Source organism: Galendromus occidentalis, unplaced genomic scaffold, assembly GCF_000255335.2.
Source record: "Galendromus occidentalis unplaced genomic scaffold, Mocc_1.1 scf7180000077488, whole genome shotgun sequence".
In the NCBI taxonomy this organism is placed as follows: Eukaryota; Metazoa; Arthropoda; class Arachnida; order Mesostigmata; family Phytoseiidae; genus Galendromus; species Galendromus occidentalis.
Window position 1 is genome coordinate 85,903 of NW_003805476.1, and position 18,602 is coordinate 104,504.

General features: G+C 50.3%; 1 protein-coding gene across 1 annotated transcript; it reads left to right on the forward strand.

The window, feature by feature from the left end:
- The first annotated feature begins 5,929 nt into the window (after positions 1 to 5,929).
- On the forward strand, positions 5,930 to 10,667 carry LOC100909028 (ATP-dependent RNA helicase dbp2). Its single transcript, XM_029112264.1, has 6 exons — positions 5,930 to 6,106; positions 6,405 to 7,832; positions 7,937 to 8,088; positions 8,203 to 8,422; positions 9,783 to 10,061; positions 10,559 to 10,667. Exons 1-6 carry the CDS (start codon positions 6,075 to 6,077, stop codon positions 10,665 to 10,667), a joined length of 2,220 nt encoding a protein of 739 aa, XP_028968097.1. The 5' UTR covers positions 5,930 to 6,074.
- Positions 10,668 to 18,602: the final 7,935 nt, after the last annotated feature.

Sequence of the window (18,602 nt, forward strand, 5' to 3'; positions counted from 1 at the left end):
CGCTCGTTCCATGCGGTATGAAAGAAGTCGCTGATGGTGGCCCCCAGATCACTTCTCGAGAGCGTCGATGTATTTCTATGCACGCACGTTCCAAGACCCGATAGATTCGCGAGGTCTTCCCTGAGGGCCGACATCTCAAGGTTTCTGAGACCGACCAGATTTCAGATTCGAAGATTCCTCTGAACTACGCCACCTGCATCTGAGGGGCTCCTGTATAGATTCCATCGACCAGCGCGTAGTCCTCGAACGATGCGAGGAAGTCGCACCGACGGTTCGAGTTCTCTTCGCGGCGGTGACTTTCATCGGATTTGGCACTGACATCCAAGTCTGCGACGTAGTGGTATCTGGTTGATTGTCGAGCATGGTTAGCTGAATTCGCTTTTATTGATTGTTGAGTACTCTGACCGGCGTGCGCTTGTGGAATTCTATTTCTTCCGAGTTTTTGGAATTTCTATTTTTCCTATTTTTTGGAGAGTTCGGACTGCACGCCATGTGACGATGGTTTTTCATTATTATTACCGGCATTCTGGGCCGCGGTTTTCGGGCGCGACTATCCAGACTGGTGAGAGAAAATCCTTAGCGGGGACGGAAACGATCAGATCGACGGGAAACTCCAAGTCGGTCACGGCGCACAAGTTTCGACATCTCGCGGGGAAAACACTTAGCTGTAATAGATGTTTGCCGAAGTCTGTCCAATCAACACACAACCGGAGCAATGGGAGGAGTTCGTCGTAACTCCTGAAAAGCCAGAGAGCTTTCTCGGAGATTTGGAGATCATTGGCATCTTGGATTGCCCCCGCTGAAAACGATGTAGGGTTTTTTTGCCGTTTGCCACGCGGTTGTGGCTTAGTTCCTCATGAACTCCGAACGTGCGCATCTTCAGATACTCATGCATCGATTTAGCGAAAATTTTCTCCGGTGTTGCTGAGGGGGGAACTCTTCCGTTGCGGACAAACTTTGGCGCCGAAATGGCTGTTTCATGTATAGAGAGGATTGCGGTCATCTGTTTCGTCTCTCTCTGCCCTACAGTGATATTGGGGGTGGGGATGGGAGGTTGAGAGAGGGTCGGACCTCCTCCCTTGAAGTTGGGCTGAAAACAGAAGCCGAGTTTTGGTGAATTCCGTCTCCCGGGGAAGCCGGGACTCGATGAAGCATTCAACGAACGATTCACCTCTTGGTGAAAGTTTGAGGTGATCCGGTCGAACGTTTGAGTCTGAGGTGTTCCGGTTCGACGACATTCTTCCCCCACATCACTGATCTCGTGTGAAGGTGAGTGTCCGGAACGCGTGCCTCTGCCCGCCGACGCCGAGCACTATCTTCCTTTGATCCGAGCGAGAGACGATTTACGGTCAAGGCAGAGAACACGATGATGTTCGAGCCTTGTGAGTCAATAAAATTATTTCGCATCGAACGACCAGGAATTGTTTCAGACGTTCGCTCACGGAATCAGGATGTCGAATCAGTCAGAGAATATTCAGATACTGCTAAAAGAAAGAGTCTACCGATTGAAACGCATCCGGAAGCTTTACAAGAAAACTTTCGGTAGAGCTCTGAGCCTGGACACAAAACTCAGCCGTTGGCTGCGCTCCTTTGATGGAGTCAAAGTCGACGCTCGAGATCAGGTCGTCTACTCTGGTGAGCTTTGCCCCTCGGAATTCATCCCTCGCGATTGATGCTCCATCTCACCATCGTATCTCCGCTTCGCAACTCCTTCGAGAGCAATTCGAGATGTCAGTGTTTCCGGATCATTGAGCTTCGAGTAATTTCGGACGAGGCGGGAGGCGAAAGATGGGAAATGGGGCTCCCCATCAAATAGGTCGCGGCCGGTGATTTTGATAGGTTTTGCCCTCGACAGGTCTCTCACGAGTCAAAGTCAAGTTAGTGCTTCTGCTCATGGAACGCGGAGAAGTGCGCCTTGCATCGATGAGAGAAGCGTACAAAGAAAAGTTCGGACTAGATCTGAAACACAAGAAAACTTTGAAGAAGTTCATCCGTGAAATCCCTGGAATCAGCATTGACAGGGGCATATGCAAATGTAAGTGAGATCGACGATCCCGAAAGTCGGATTTGGTCGATTCAATCATCGGATTTCGTGATCTCCAATTCTGACCCGGAATCTCAATCCACCAGATAGCCCACCACCGCCGACGATCAAAGGCGAGCCACCGGGGACCAGGAAGGAAAAATTGTCGCCATCGCCGCTGCTGGAGAGAGGTCAGTCCGGGAAGCTCGAAGTCTCCCGACTCTTGGCTCGCGGATTTCGATTTCATGCAGCCTTGGGTGAGATTCCTCGACTCAATCCGGTTATTTTGCTCTCCAGAGACCAACTCCCGATCTGAATCCAGTCATACGTCCACATCTCTCAGAGAGCTTTCTCCGAGTCGCGGAGTGGTCAGCTGGACCGACAATGGGGCCGGAGATCCCAGGGTTGGCATCCTCTGCGATCATTACAGAAATGGAGGAAAGCGTTCGTCTCCGGCCACGAGGAGCAGTTGTATCGAGGGGGGAGTTGATCGAGCATGTAGAGAACGCCTGCTTCTCCTAGTCTCTGCGCGAGCGCTCGACCAGATCAGTGTCATTCTCACTTTCAGAGATCTTCTCGCTCGGAGCCCGTGCTACGAGGGAACGCTATCGAGTCATCTCAAAAAGTTGGGTTGCGTCGAAGAGCCCGGTCGGCTTTTCCGATTCCCACTCAAACGCAGATCTGCACAGTCCCTCGGCGGCATCATAGTCAAATGTTTGTTGTCGATAATAGCTGCTAGAGATGGTCTCATTAAGGTTTCGTCGGTTCTTCACGAGTACAATGAGCGCCATGATCCACGTCTGACTCACGAAGACCTTGTGTCCTGCCTGGAAGAGATGGACTTCATCATTTTGTCTGCGGGGAAGACCGAGTTTCAATACGGGGGTCTACATGAAGCTAGTTGTGATGCCTTGCGAGAATATCTGCGGAAGGAGGGCCGTTTGCTCCGTTTCTCGAATCTTGGCTCCGAACTTTTCCTGAAGACGGGGACGAAACTCTTCTTCTTTGGCGATCTACAGAGAGTCTTGGAGCATAACGGGTTTCGCGTCGTGCAAAATGTTGTTCAACTGAAAGCTGAGTCCCCTCTGAAGGAAAGAGAACGAGCTGCCGAGACGGAACAAGCTGTCGAGATGATACGCCGGAAGAGTTCCCCGGCGTATCATCCGCACGAGGAGCTCATGATCATGCGGCATTTCTCCGATGAGGAGTTGCCGGGATACCCTACGACTCGGGAAGAAAAATCGATAAGCGCCGTTGGAGCCGTCCCACGTTTCGTCCTAGCTCTCGGCGGTTACTTTCTGTTATCGAGAATGCTGCGTGGTAGATGGCTGTGATCCTTTTCAAGCGAGGATTAGTCTCGTGGGAGGTTGCCCCCCGGGAACCCCCCATACCGTTTGGAGGGAGTAGCATGTAGATTGAGTGTTTGTAGGTCAATCCTAACTTGTTCCGTGGTTCTGTGAATTTTCCTCTCTCGGGCTTGTTGTCTCAAGAAATGTCCATAAGTCATTCCGGAATCGTACGTGGAGATTATTCAATAAACAATGAACCGTCCGTCTTTGTACAGCGAAGCGCCGATCATTCGCGATTCGACTCTCGCGCCCGCGATAGTTCGCGAATTCAAGCCTGAATACGTATGCTCCCCTGCTCTGATTCGAACGGAATCGCAATCCCTTGATTGATCCGGCGGAGGAAACTCCAAGCCTCTGTCGACTCTTAATAGATTCCGCATGCTATCGCTCAGCGGATCAGATAATATTTATAGGAGTGGCCGAACCAGATCGCGGAAGAGGAGAGAGTCGACACCACGACTGAGTTCCTCAGATGCGTGAAAAACGCGAGCGAAGTCATTCTAGGGACGGATCGAATCTTTCCACGTTCGGGAGAGAATCATCCTACTGCTTCATCTGAATTAATGTTCGCGGAGTACCTCGTGGAAGGCGGGACTCCAAATTCGCGGTACTTCGTTTTTCGCGGAACCGCCCGGTACCGTCCAGCGCAAAACACGGGAGTTCACTGTATTCTCGAGCCCTTGAGTCTGCTGTCTTCCAGCTTAGGGAATCCATAATTATCATGGATTACAGTAAGAGCTCGTTATAACGACCCCCATTACAACGAATTTCTCGGTACAACGAACAAGGAATTTCTCCTCCTTTGGCCAGCTCGCCATAGGGATAGTGTTGAGCGGCATTCGTTACAGCGAAAACTCGGTACAACGAACCAGTTTCGTCGGTCCCTCCGTGTTCGTAGTAACGAGCTTCTACTGTATAATCATAATCGGCCAAGTCCGGAGATCAGAAAGACTCTGACCGTGCGAGGGAGTCACCGTACACAATGCCAGTGCTTTCGACGTTTCTGGCTTCCTGGAGGAGCCAACGAATATGCTCGTGCAACATATGTAGTTCGCGAGAGACCATTGGAGAGGCGCTCCTCAGTCAGAGGACCACCCCAAACCAGGATGAATCGACGAAATTCTGGTGAATGTTCCTTCAGAAGTTGGGGTCGGAGACGAGACGGGAAGCGGAAATGCATGACCTTCACCTGATTGCCTCAGGCGATAAGGTAGAATTTCGTCCTCTAGAGCCGTAGAATTGAGACCTAATGAGTAGGTGAATTCCTTCCATCTATGCCATCAGAGACTCTCTAAACTCGAGAAGTTCACGGGGCTCGCTCCTCTGTGAATTCTTAGGCTTGGACCGTTCTCAGGTCAGAGAATTCAACTCGCGAGGGCGACCAAGAGACCGAGAGTCCCCGTGATAACCCCGAATACGAGAAGTAGATGTCGCGGGCCTCTCTGGCTGCGGCAAAGTCGAGTTTCGCCACATCGCGATCCTGCGAGCCGGGAGGAGTCTCGTAGAACCGTGGTCGAGATGAGACTCCAATGGGCGAGCTGCGATCCGGGCGAGCTCCTCCGTAGGCCAGAGGAGGGAATCAGGGAAATATATCGGCACGTTCGTGTCAGACCTCAGCCACGGTAGAGACGGCGCCTGGTCCCATCAAGACTATAAGCAAGGATCATCATCATCATCGTCTCCACTACCCCGTCGGGAGACGCGATTTTTCCCATGGTTAGACGCCTCGTCGCCCTCGTCCCGTGCGCAATCTCCCATAGAAACGTATACAGAGTCTCGAACTCCATCAAAGCAAAGACTGATGGGAGTACGTCTCTTCATCATGATTGAGGACGAGCCCAACATCGCGGCTATCGATCTCGGCATAGAGCGGCGGTGACAACGTCGAGTCGACCATATTATCAAAATGGCTCCAGAATCTTCGAAGCGTATAGAAGCTTCAGTCATATCGACTCACACGGAGCCGGGCTTTGAGTTTTAAATGAAATTCGGCTCTCGGAGTTTGGCTCGCTCGCATCAGACCCCAAATATTTGCGCGGTGATCGTGCGAATATCCGCTCGGCTGGTGGATAAGGCCTACGAATTCATCCAGAGCCTCGTAACTTCGAGAGTCAGACAATCGTCATCCCTCATTGACTCATTGATTATCTTTGAGATTCAATCGAGCAATAAATGGCAGAGTATATGATTCTTGCTATCATTCCGAGGGTAATCGGATGCACTCTGGAGGATTTTTTGCTCATGACAACCTCCGGACTCCCAGAATTCCGCTGCGGGGAGCGGCGGAGCGGCATTCTAAACTGCTCATAGTCGTCCCTAACTAAGGCGGAAATCTCAAGATCCTTTGCTCGATTGGTTCTCTACGCTCCGAGATACGAGGAGCTTCGGAAGGAGTTCGCGGTAGGGCTTCGAGGAGAAGTTCCGAGGGGGAGCACGAAATGGTTGTGAGCCGGAGACTGGAGTGAGCGGCTGGCGGGTTCCGATGCACGGCTGCGGGATAACTCTCGGAATAGCTCTCTTTCGCTCCCCGCCTCCCTTATTCTCCAAGCCAAGCTTCTATGCTGTCACTTCGCTCTGGGCTCTGCTGCAACCCTGGTCTTCGCTGGGTCTCCGCGTTGTAAAAAAGGCCCAAAGGTTCGTAAAAGTTGAACCTCAAGACCAGTGTTCAGTTTAAAAACAACCCTTCTCGTCCCGGGACCAACATGGCTCATCTCAGAAATGGTCATTCCAGCGGGTAAGTGACAATTTTCGACTTCATGCCTCGCCAGCCTCGCTCGCTGCTGCCGCCGCTGGTGCTGCAGTGGGTTGACAGAGCGAGGCCTATTGAGCTCTGAGCGCTGTGGCTTGGGCTAGCGTTACCTCCCGGGTTTCGTGAGGCTCTAGTGAGCGTCGATGATCTCCTATGCGGACATCCGGAACGACATGTCTAGTCGGTCTGACCTTTGCAACGGTCCGTGGCTCGATGATGGGGGCTCTTTCAGTTAGTCCGAGATTCGCTTCCCAAAATACTCAGTCCGCACTCGATTTTGCAGCGACTTTCCGCGACAAGGAGGGTTCCGTCAGAATGGGTTTCAAGGTGGAAACCCAGGAGGCTACGGAGCGTACCAGAACGGGGGCGCTACCGTTGGCTATAGGAGAAACCCTGGCATAGGAGGACCTCCCCGTATGGTCGACAGAGGCGACCGCAAGGGAGGCTTCGTCCCCGGCCGGGGACCCGCACCCGTAGGCCGTCCCGGAATCCACAAAACCGTAGGTCCTGTGGGTCCTCTGACGAAGCCTGACTGGGCGAACGAGCAACTGAACGACTTCCAAAAGAACTTCTACCGCCAACATCCCGATACCGAATTGCGTACTGAACAAGACATCGATCAACAACGTCAGGAACTGCGCGTCACCATCCGAGGCTCCAACGTTCCAATGCCCTACAGAAGCTTTGAAGAGGCCAGTCTGCCCGATTTTCTCATTAGACACTTGCAGCAAGTGAAGTTTCAAGAACCGACAGCCATTCAGGCTCAAGGATGCCCCATCGCATTGTCGGGTCGTGACATGGTAGGCATCGCCCAGACGGGCTCAGGGAAAACCCTTGCCTACACGCTGCCTGCTATCGTGCATATATGGGGAAACAACGGACATCGTGGTTATCGTCCTCCAGGATCACCGATGGTACTGATTCTCGCACCCACACGAGAGCTCGCCCAGCAAATACAGCAAGTGGCCGCTGATTTTGGAAGGGGCGCCGGAATCAAGAGCGTCTGCATATTCGGAGGAGCGCCGAAAGGCGGTCAACTCCGAGAAATTGATCGCGGATGCGAGATTTGCATCGCCACACCTGGCCGTCTCATCGACTTCCTCGAGAGTGGAAAGCTGAGTCTTCGTCGACGTTGCTCTTATCTGGTTTTGGATGAAGCCGATCGGATGCTGGATATGGGCTTCGAGCCCCAGATCCGCAAAATTATCAATCAGATTCGCCCCGACGCTCAAACACTCATGTGGAGCGCCACTTGGCCGAAGGAGGTGAAGGCGCTGGCCGAGGACTATCTTAAGGATTACGTCCAACTGAACATCGGCGCTTTATCGCTCTCCGCCAACCACAAGATCACGCAGATGGTCGATGTTTGTAGCGAAGAAGAAAAAGAAGAGAAACTCATCGCTCTTCAGAGGAAGTTCTGCGAGGAGAAAGATGCGAAAGTTCTCATTTTCGCTGAGACCAAGAAGAAGGTCGATGATCTCTCGATGCGGCTGAGACACTGTGGCTTCCACGCAATCAGTATTCACGGCGACAAGAGCCAACAAGAGCGTGATTGGGTGCTCCAAGGCTTCCGCAACGGCGAGTGCAACATTCTCGTCGCCACCGATGTTGCTGCCAGAGGTCTGGACGTGGACGATATCCGTTACGTCGTGAATTACGACTATCCCCATAGTTCCGAGGACTACATCCACAGGATCGGCAGAACTGCCAGGTATGTTAGCCTGTTCGCGCGGGGACCCCGTGAGATTCTCACGGAAATGTGCACATCGTCGAACCGTACGGAATCGATACTGATCAGAGTTTTTCACATTACAGATCGAACAACACGGGCACTGCATTCACATTTTTCACCAATGCAAATGCCAAACAGGCTCGTGATCTCATCGGTGTTCTCAAAGAAGCAGGACAGCTTGTCACTCCCGAACTCTATCAGCTCGCGGGTAGCAAATCTCGTTTCGGCAGGAACCGTACGTACTATGACGTCGAGTAGAACGAGATGCGCGAAAGTCTGTCATACGGTCACAAATGTGATGCTGTATGCTGCCAGAACGGCGGTCGCTGATGATCGATTTTTTTCGCAGAGCCGCCGCGCTACCGCAATCCGAATCAGCCGTTCCATCAAGTGTACGGAAATCGCGGATACGGCGGACGCATGGGCTACGGTTCGAATTCATCGTCGTCATCGGGATACGGCACCGATATGAGTCGTCAGAGAAGCTTCCACAATGGAGGTGGATATCGCAATGGAGGCGATTTCCAGCGTCAGAACACCATGCCCGCCAGGTCTGGCTTCGGAGGAAGGTATGTATCCCTTTCTTCCCCGATCTGAGTCCCTTTGGCATGACAAGCATTGTTATCGCGAATTCATCGATGAGAAGATGTCCGAAACACCTGAATCATGACTTGCCTGGCCTGTCCCCTCACGACGGATCGCGACATCCCGAAGTTTCTAGCTCGAGTTAGGCTTCGTATGCATTCGAAGTCGCTCTTATGCCTTCGTTCGGGAAACCGAAGCGATTGCAGAGTCTCCGACCGCGCGCTCTGTCTGGGAGTGATCGTCAACACAGCATTTATGTTCTCAGAGAATCCCATGCGCACCTTGAGCTTAAAAGGATACTGCGTGCATCACTTATATTATTTCGATGCACCCCTACGCTCGCTTTAGATAGAACTCTTTATTTTGTATCCTGTCTGCGATGGTCGTAGCACCCCGTGAATGCGATCACATTCGCGGCCTGACGCTCCAAACTTGATTTATGCGATTGTTTTCCGACTCTCGTTCGTTCGTATGGTTTTCTTATTCCTTTCCTTCGCCGAGCTCGATCTGACGACGACCCCGATCGGATTTCTCACGAGGATCGTCTCGTTGTTGGGAGAATGAGTCGGAGCATGTTCGGGTTCGCTCTGTCTCTTTGTCGTCGCAGTGTCGAATTTCTCGGCGATCTTCGGAAGTACCCGCTCGGTCAACCGCTTTTCCGTTCTGTCTGCTCGCTGACCAGTTCAGCGGAGAATTCGAGATGATGCGGATCCGATCCCGCCAGTTCAGTTCGTCGTAGTACGCTCTCCTCCTCGGATTTTTTGTTGGATTGGATTTATACTTGTTCGAATACTATGAGTTCATTTGCTTGTGCCATTCTTGCTAGTTGTTCGCCATAGACGCATCGAGGACCCCGCATCGGACTATGAATCGCACGAGAGAACCTTTGGACGGAAATCGAGAAGCAAACTATTGCCTAGAGAGACGAGAATTCTTCTCGTCGAAGGGATTTATTATCTGTGTCTGTTAGTCAGTCAGTCAGTCGGTCGGTTAGTCGGAGATTCAAACGATGAGCCCGGTTGAGAGCAAATGAACTCTAATTCGGAATGGACAAGAGAAAACCGAAACAATCAGAAGAGGAGGGACACACGAACTCTGGTTTCAGGGGTAACGATGCGAACGGCGCGGACAGGGGTGGTGACCGAAACCCCCCCAGAGAGACGGAGATCGCAGAGATAATAGACGTAATGACACGGGTGGGGAGGATAGGAGGCAGGCTGCGAATGGAGACAGAAGGCAGAACGGGCCTCGCAGAGATAGAGGGGATAGGCCACCTGCAGACAGGACATCTCAGAATAGACAACACAGCGACGGTCATTCTAATGGACAACATCACCAACGCAGGTACGACATCTCAGCTTCAAACTCGATGCCAATAGGAACACAGGGTACCATGAACGGGTTGAGCGGACAGCCATCATCTTTGGTTGGAGGCGGCGGCTCGCATCAGATGCCGCCAAGCCAAAGTCAGCCGCCGACGGCAATGGGCGGGGCGCAAAATCGCATGCAACACTGGGGTATGGGTATGGCCGTTCAAAGGCCCAACAGTGGGTTTATGGGGGCCAGCTCGCCACATTCTCCTCAGCAGAATTATGCACCTTCGCCTATTGGCCACACTCCAAGGTGGGTTACGGATGTGTGGATCATCGTGTCAATTTTGATCATTTTCATCATCGGCTGTGACACAATGCTCTTGTTGTTGTCACGGTTGTCGTCGTCGCCGACGTCATTGCTTAAGGGTCTCATGGTGATGGAGCTCTTGACGAGTTTTCTCCTCGATATCGTCGGTGAATGTTCCCGGAAGATTTGCTCCGGGAAAGAATCATCCCTCTAACAACCAGATCTCGCACTAACTCGACTCTGACAACCCAATAATTCCCTCGGGCCGAACTCTCAGACACTTCCCATTCTCTAAGCCGCCGCGTTCTGCTTCCGACCCTCATGATAATGTCCCTCTAACCTATATCGTACCCTCCTCCTACCCATCCTGATTTGGGGTTGAGCTTAAGACAGACATAACACCTGGCTAACACAAATATGTATGAACGCTTGATTAGTTAGCGATGCAATTTCCGGCGGAAGTTCTCAGCGGGTGCTAATGGGGTCGTTCAATTTTGCAGCTATCAACAGAACTATGCGGGCCCAACTGCTAATCCAGCGGTGCCTCCTTACGGTCACTACGCCATGCCTCAGTATCAGAGTGCCCCCTACTACCAGGTGCCTGCCTAAGATTTCGGCCGCGGAACGTCGTCCACTCCGAGCAGCGGCGGCAGCAGGAGCAACTGCTCCGCGTGCTAGTTAGCTGCACGAGGGACGACCCCGAGCCACAAAAGCTTCACGATGTAGATCCACCCTGGTCTTTTGTTTATTTTCAAAGCACTCATTTAGTTGTAACCTTCCCGTGGTATCCACTCTCTCATATCTCTCTGCTAGCTAGCTAGCTATCATTCTATCTTCCTACCTGTATTCTTCTACCTTTCCCACCTCATTGAAAAGAAGCTCGTAGTAGAAGGCTCCTGGCAGAATGATGGGCCGTAGCTGAACGAGGATCCGGAAAAGTGGCAGGAAGAGCGAAGTTTACTGACGCCAGTGCTGAAGACAGTGAGTCATCATCACAAACCCGGAGCGAAGACGATGATGAGAATAATGAGAAACGAGTCGACGATGATGGAAACGCAGAAGACAAACCCGGATCGGAACTCGATGTCCCCAGCGGATATCTCGATCCCGGATGCGGAGACGACCGCATTTCCCCCAGCGAAGTCGGACGGAGCAGCAACCCTAGAGCGCGGTATCTTCAACATATTTCAATTAAAAACATAATGATGCGAAGTCGAATTACTAAAAGCGAGAGTAATCGGGAGATGAACTCCGGGAGGCAGATGAGACTCGAATCCCTGTGAGCGGGTCGTTAGCATCTCTATTGGTTCGGCTCGAACTCTTCCGTTCCGCAACCGATGCTGATGGCGCCTCGTCGTAAGTTTCGTCGATCGCGACTACTCTGACTGAGCAACGCCTCCCAGAGCCATCCCCGTAACCATCAAAGTTAGGTAGTACTAATCTACTGGGAAACGGAGAAGATCACTAGAACAGAACGGAGGAACGCCGGATCACGAAAACGAGGCAGCACTTCGACCTCGACGATTGTGCCTGCGGTGGAACAGTCATCCCCCGAAAGGAGGATTTCTGTTTTCTTTTCCGCTCTGTCTTCTACGATACAGGCCGGACAACGTACGGTCTAACGATACACACTTCGAGCCTAAATGCCCACTTCTTTACTATCAATACCACAACAATTACACAGGTATTCTGACATCATGATATTTGGTTGTTCGTGGCAAGCTGTATTTTCTGGCAAGAGAATCAGTCAGACTTGAGAGCTGAGACATTATCACGTGAAATTTCCCCTGAGATTACGGCCCTACACGTGGCCTCATGCTCAGGAAACATGAAGCTGAGGAGTCCTTGGGCTTTAAAAGGCTTTAAACCTGACACTCAGCCTCGTAAACTTGGAAGAATGAACTATCGTTGGGGATGTCTGATGAAGATGATGATGCAGACGAAGAGAGCGAAGGAAATCTTGTCGCGTTTTGAACAATTGAAAGCTGTGAACGTTGTGTCGTTTGCGATTCAGATGTGACACGATGTCAGATGAGAAACACGTTCGAACAACGGCTCCGATTGCCGTCCAGAAAAGGAACGAGCAAAGCTAGCGATTTCCTAACAAATTCCACGACATACACACAGATACAGCTCCAGGAAGCCGAAAATCGCTATCGAAGAGAGAAAACCCCTGTTGCTGGTGATGAATTGAAAGTGTCCGACCTCTGAGAATAACGGTTTATTGAGAATGAAAACTCGATTATGATGATGGTGATGACGGAGGAAACGGGGATTACGACACATTAAGGGAACGAACTCTATGCCGTTGATACCTTGTAACTTCGAGGCAGGAGCATAAGTCAGTGATCATGAAAGAAGGCCGCGGGAGAAATCCGAACAGTGAAAGGAAGACGCCTTCCCTGAAACCTACTGAAGGAAGGGGGCATAAGTTGTTGATCTCGCTCAGAATTCTCGACGAACTCCGCCGAAAATTGAGTCCTTGACTCGCGGTGTCGTACACAGGGAGCTTTTACCACAAGCGCACGCGGAGTCGGATCATTGAACGAAATTGATTTAGGATTTTCTTCTTCTAGCCCTGTAATACATGCGATGAGGCAATGTTGTAGTGCATCGAATAAGCGAGGCGGCGAACATGCAAGCTATGGTAACTTGCCATACCAGCTACCGGCTTCCGATGTCCCTACCCGCCCGCTCGCTCGCTCGTCCGCCCCGGTTCGAATGTCTCGATGTTTTTTAGGAATCAATCAATCAATTAATATTCCGGTGATCACTGAGCACGCGATTTGAGCGTGGCGTGCTTGCTTGCGTGTCTGCCGACCCGCCAGCTTGCGAGCATGCGTGCCGCAGCAGAGCGGTCTTCTGCACGTCTTTCTATGAGACCATGGTTTGTGAATTCCGCTTCTGACGAGGCTCGGCGATTCTCGCGAATTGACTCTCGAGTCGGTCCAAAGAAACGCTTTCGAAAAGTCAGATGAATGTGCACATTTGGTTGCTCTCGTCAAGGAGATTGATATTACTATTATAATAATTAAGATAATTATTATTACCATTATTATTATTACTACAATCTTCGGGTGATTAAACGCTATTTAATTGAATTGAGAAAAATATGCCTACACACCTCGAAACAGGCAGACAAGCAAGCAGCCAAATAACCGCTTGATGGTTTGAGTCCGGATGCGTCCAAATATTTGCATGCATTGCTCTCTTGGTCCCTATGGAACCCTGTGATGGTGAACGATGGAATTTTTACACGGCAACAGTACCAGGAAGAAACTAGCTACAATCAAGCAAGCAAATGAACGAACGAACACAAGGCAGACACTGTGTCCCTAGTCGTTATTCAATCATAGGTTCCGATTTAAGTTTTCTCGCTCACCTTGATTTCTGGCAAGCTGCCCGGCGAAAAGGGTATTTGCTTGCCGCTCGTTCCTTGTCTGCTCTTGTCCTCGGCTGAGGAATTCTACGCGGGCAACATACCGAAACAAATCATGATATAGAAACGAATAAACCGAACGTCAATTCGCATTATGAACAGTTATAATCCATGATGAAGATGATGATGATGATGACGATAATAGTAATACTGAATCAATCAACAAACAGCTGCTGCACCTGCGTCTTGCGATCTCATTCGGGCCCCGAACAGACAACCTCGCGATTAAGGTTGAAGGGGCGATCAAACAAAACAGAAACACGGACTTGAGTAGTCGATCATGCCTATCATTCATCGATTCGTTGGTGACTATCTTGACGTATGCTCCGTCGAACGATCCATCGAATCATGCAAGGAGTCACGACCGAGCGGGGAGCAATCAGTGATCGAAATTTCGCCTCGCTACGGGCTTGTCCCCGTTAAAGGATGGCGACGATCAGAGCCGATCCGTTCAATGATGGGATTTGAATGGAGTTGCGGCTGATTGAAACTGCAGGTTGAAAGAAGCCTATTGAATCGAATGGTAGATGATCGCCGCATCGCTGATGGCGTCGTATTCGGTTGCTGGGCAGGGCCAAACGCGTGCATGTCGATGCAAGCAAGCCTTTCCTGTGCAAGCAACGTTTTTGACTGTGCGTCTCTAAGCGGACAGACGAGGAAGTTAAAGGAGGTGGGCGATACGAATGCTCTCCTACGAGGCGAAGTGATCGCGAGTCTCTTGCTCGGTCTCTCCCCACGGAATATTCTTCCACGTGATGAGTGAGAGCCTCCGCACAGTCCAAACTAACCCGCTCGGATTCTTTCCGACAGAAGCTGGTTACTGAAGTCTGTGATCGACCGACAATGGTCAGCCATTCAAGCTTGGAAACTCGGGTGGCCTCGATCTACGCCTCCTCCGTACACTGAGAACGGTGTGCGAGCTGCTCGCTCACTCCTTAGCCGCGCCCGGCCTTATCTCTTCCAGATGTCCGAGTTGCACTGTCTAGCCACCTTAACGTGGCGCCTTACCGATGCTCAACAACAAACTCAAACGACGAATGTTTTGAATTTACAGAGATGAACTATATTATACGTCGAGATCATGGTTTTCATGACGATGGTGATTTTTGACTTTTACACTAGGATTTTATATAAGGAAAAGCATATCTCTCCTCCCCTCTCCGACAATATTCATGATGATGAAAACTCGATGACAATATTCGACCATATTTCGCTGGACTGAAGAGAAACTTTTCGTCTTACATGTATCTCATGGATATGATGTACTGCGTTTTTGGAATTGGTGACGCTCAAATTCAACAACCCAGGTGACAGACAATGACGGCGGATCGCGTATCATGTTGATAAAACTCCGAGTTGTATGGAAGGGGAATTTCTTCTCCTGTACATACACGCGTTGTTGTTGTTACACGGTGCTCGCGCAACACGAACTCGGCGACTCGCCGCAGACTCGAATGCATTCTCGTTGGTTCCTTACCAGAATGCCAACAGTTGATTGTGATGAAGCGTCGATCGCATGCGTGCATCGGCATAACGTGATAATGATGACGGCGGAGCTCGTGACTTCAGTCCCTTGTGATACGGAATCCGATATTATTGAATTGAGTGAGAAGCTGGACCGGACTGTTTCTGACTCAACGGATGGAGTGGAACAGCCTTGTGCCAGAGAGGAAGAGCGTATAAGGACGAAGAGGAAGGAAGAATGTCACCACTGGGTGTCGCCAAGGAGAACTGAGCAAAATGAGAAATTTCTTCCGAGGAGAGATTGATACACCAAGAATTTTCCGTTGCCGCTTTCATTATTCCGATACAGTACAGTCAATGCGATAGTTTCTCGTTTAATTTTTTTTTTGCGTTCCCCTGTCTCGACTCCTTCTCCCATCGACCGATTCGAAGCAGGCCGACGGGCATTGAATATCCCCGAATTGTTCATGGGCGGATATGATGGGAATCCGAGTCGGTGTCAGTGTCATTCGAGTTCTCTCCCACCGAGTCAATAGTCAGTTGAGTGACTTATGATGAGCATTGCTTCCCGTGCGCTGCTTTTCCGCGGCGCGAATCTCTCTCGAGAACAGAATCAAGTTCTCCCACTGGCAGCAATCCTTGGTTTTCGCGGGAGGTACATACAATAATCTTTTCCGAACTTTACGCCAACGCGCCCACCCCCCTCGTGCCCTCGAAACCGACTGATATCTATCGGCAATCGTGTGATCGACCAAGAGCCTGAGCATCCATGTCCAGACAGGATAAATCTCATCGGTCTTGGTTTCGAGCGGAGCCTACTTTTCCCCCCCTGGAATCCCCTGCTTTCATCGAATTATCAGAGCCGAGCTCGGCTTCCTCTAAAGAATTGCCGTTAGCCGATTTGTTTGTTGATGATTCGTTGCTAGTATTTTTTCGAAGAGCGAATTGCATACAACCGACGCGCGGGTTAAGAACAACAAATCTCCAGAACAACAAACTTCCAATGGAGAGGCTAAAATGACGCCGAATCGGTTCACCAACCACGTTGAAGAAAACAACAACAGAATGAAAATATAGTTCGCATGTAAAGAGCCAAAAACCTCCGTGTACAAAACCATGGAAATGAGATGATGCAAAGGTTTAGCAAGCTGTGATAAATAGTCAATATACAAACGACGATAAGTACACCAACGACAAAACTATAACTGATCGAGCCTGTACGATTGAATCAAGTCATTATTGAATCATCATTCATAACACTAGCTGATAATGTCAATTGATGAAATGGGAGCAAATGGACACTCCTCCACCATATGGTTACCTGCCTGTGACGATTCGGAGCTAGACTGAAACTGTGAGAAGAAGGAAGCAAACCACCGAACCCGGATCACTGAAAGTTTTCTATTCCTAGTACTGCTAACTGTTCGTTCAAAGACGACCTCCGCGACAATGGGAGTTCATCTGAACCTCATTCGGAACTGCAAGATAGGCTGTACATCGATTGACGAGATCTCCCCACGTAAGACCCTTTGAAACGGCTCCCTTGAATCCGAGGCGAGTGTGGTATGCTTGTCGTATTTTTCTGATGAGCGATCGCACCCCTCGATGGTGTCCCGACTACGGCGCTGGAGACTGGACTGATGTCCCCGTAGCAGAGGTCGAGCAGTATTTGTTATCTCGCAACAGCGAGTGGTGGACTGATGCTGAAATACCTGATCAGCGCTAGATGAAATCCCTTGAAAACGAGCAGTTCTCTTGACAGCGCAATTCCACACGGTTCGCACCTCGTTTTTTTTTGGAGCGTGGTCGAGTCACGAACATTCATAGCGGGCGTCTCTACCGATTGAGTTTTTTTCTCCGCAGCCATTCCTGGCGGCACGAAGGAGCGATTGAAGCAACAACCAAATTGAATGTGTACACATGTAGCTATACAGAACGGTGCATGCGGAATTTCGCCTTGGTCCAGGCAATCGCTTTTGCGTTCGATTCCTCATAGTAATTAATGTAACGATGCTGAATCATCCCTTGATCACAGAGCGGTCATGTGATTTCAGACATACGTGAAACTCGAGTCTGCCTTATGTTCTAGACCTATTGCAATTATTGAGGGTTCGTCGGCATCGGCATCGATGAGCCAGTGAAATTGGTAGATACAGAATCTGATTATGGAATTCCGACAAAAATCCCGGTGAAATCTGATAGTACCAACATCTTCGAGAAGTATCTCCCCATTTGGTTCGGCCTCGGCCGCTCACCAAACAGTACGCGAGCGTCAACAACAATTGCTGAGAATACAACGCCAACAACAGAAACTCACAACAACAGATAAGAACTCGATCAGTCGATCGATGCAAGTTCGGCGCCAATCCATCCGGAAAAAAAAATCAAAATCGAACAATCGAGATCGATCTTATCGCCGCGACTCCTACAAACATAAACAACGGCGAATTGACACGAAACGAGTCGATAGTGTCACGCAGTGAAACACCGAAACGTATACCCTAAGACATGAATGGCTAACAACAGAAGCAACAACAAGAACAACTAACGAACGTGTTGAATCGAAACAAAAAGAATTCCCCCGATGATAAGGATTGAAAATCTTCCAAACCGATAAGGATCGTTGATGACACTTGACGATGGTCAAGCTCGCTGAGCGCACGCATCCGAGTTTCAGGAACTCGCTTCCGCGTGCGTTTCAGGAAACGAATTCGAAAACATGAGGCCGAAATTACGACGAAAGTATAATTCACTTGTTCTGAACAAGTTTGGAAAGTGAAAGCGAAGCTCTCTCATCTCTGTCTGTTGATCGATATTCACTTACTACGTGTAGTAGCTCTGTCCTTAGATTCGTGCCCAGACCTCCTCAAGTGCTCCCTTAAACCACCCAATCGCCTCTCAACCGTTTTCTTCCCTGTTTCTCGACTGATAATTCGAATTGGAGGATTAGGTCAGGGAAGAGAAGCCTAAATTCGATGCTGGAAGTGGAATCGGGAGGTCCCAGCACCAAATTCTGAGTCGCCGACCGCGACGAACTCCAATAGGTTTTCCCCGTCGACAACACCCACGTCGACAGAGTGCTCCAGGCAAGCAAGCTCCGTGCAGCGTTGTCGTGCTGTATGGGGACATGTCAGTCAGTTCACTCGAGAGAGGCGATTAGCGAAACCGATAACTGGATGCTTCAATTCATTACTTAAATGGAGACTTGATGGAACAAATCAGAAATAAAAAGCAGGAAAATTTTCTCTTGAATCGTGTATTCTTTCTGTCAGTAAGAATCTTGCAGGATGAGGCTCATATCGGACCTCAGGGAATAGGGAACTCTTCATCCACCACGTCTGGACGTTCGCCTGGTCCTCAGCATGGATCCTCTCTGATCAGCCGGGTGCACGGTCATGAGATCAATCGGGCAATTCTGCGACAGAGGGAAAGACATCTCAGCGACAATTCGTCCCTCGCGAATTCTCGAGAGTTTCCATGGTTGGGTGTTGGGTGCAGCCCCGATGAGGTTTTCGTAATCATGGGAGCCTCGCTGTTTCCCCCGCCAGGAAGGATTTCACCGGCTTCGCTGGTCTATCTTCCACAGGCTAACGAGAGGAACCTCAATTTGATGTCCCCCTGAGGACCCCGCTGCCCGCGGA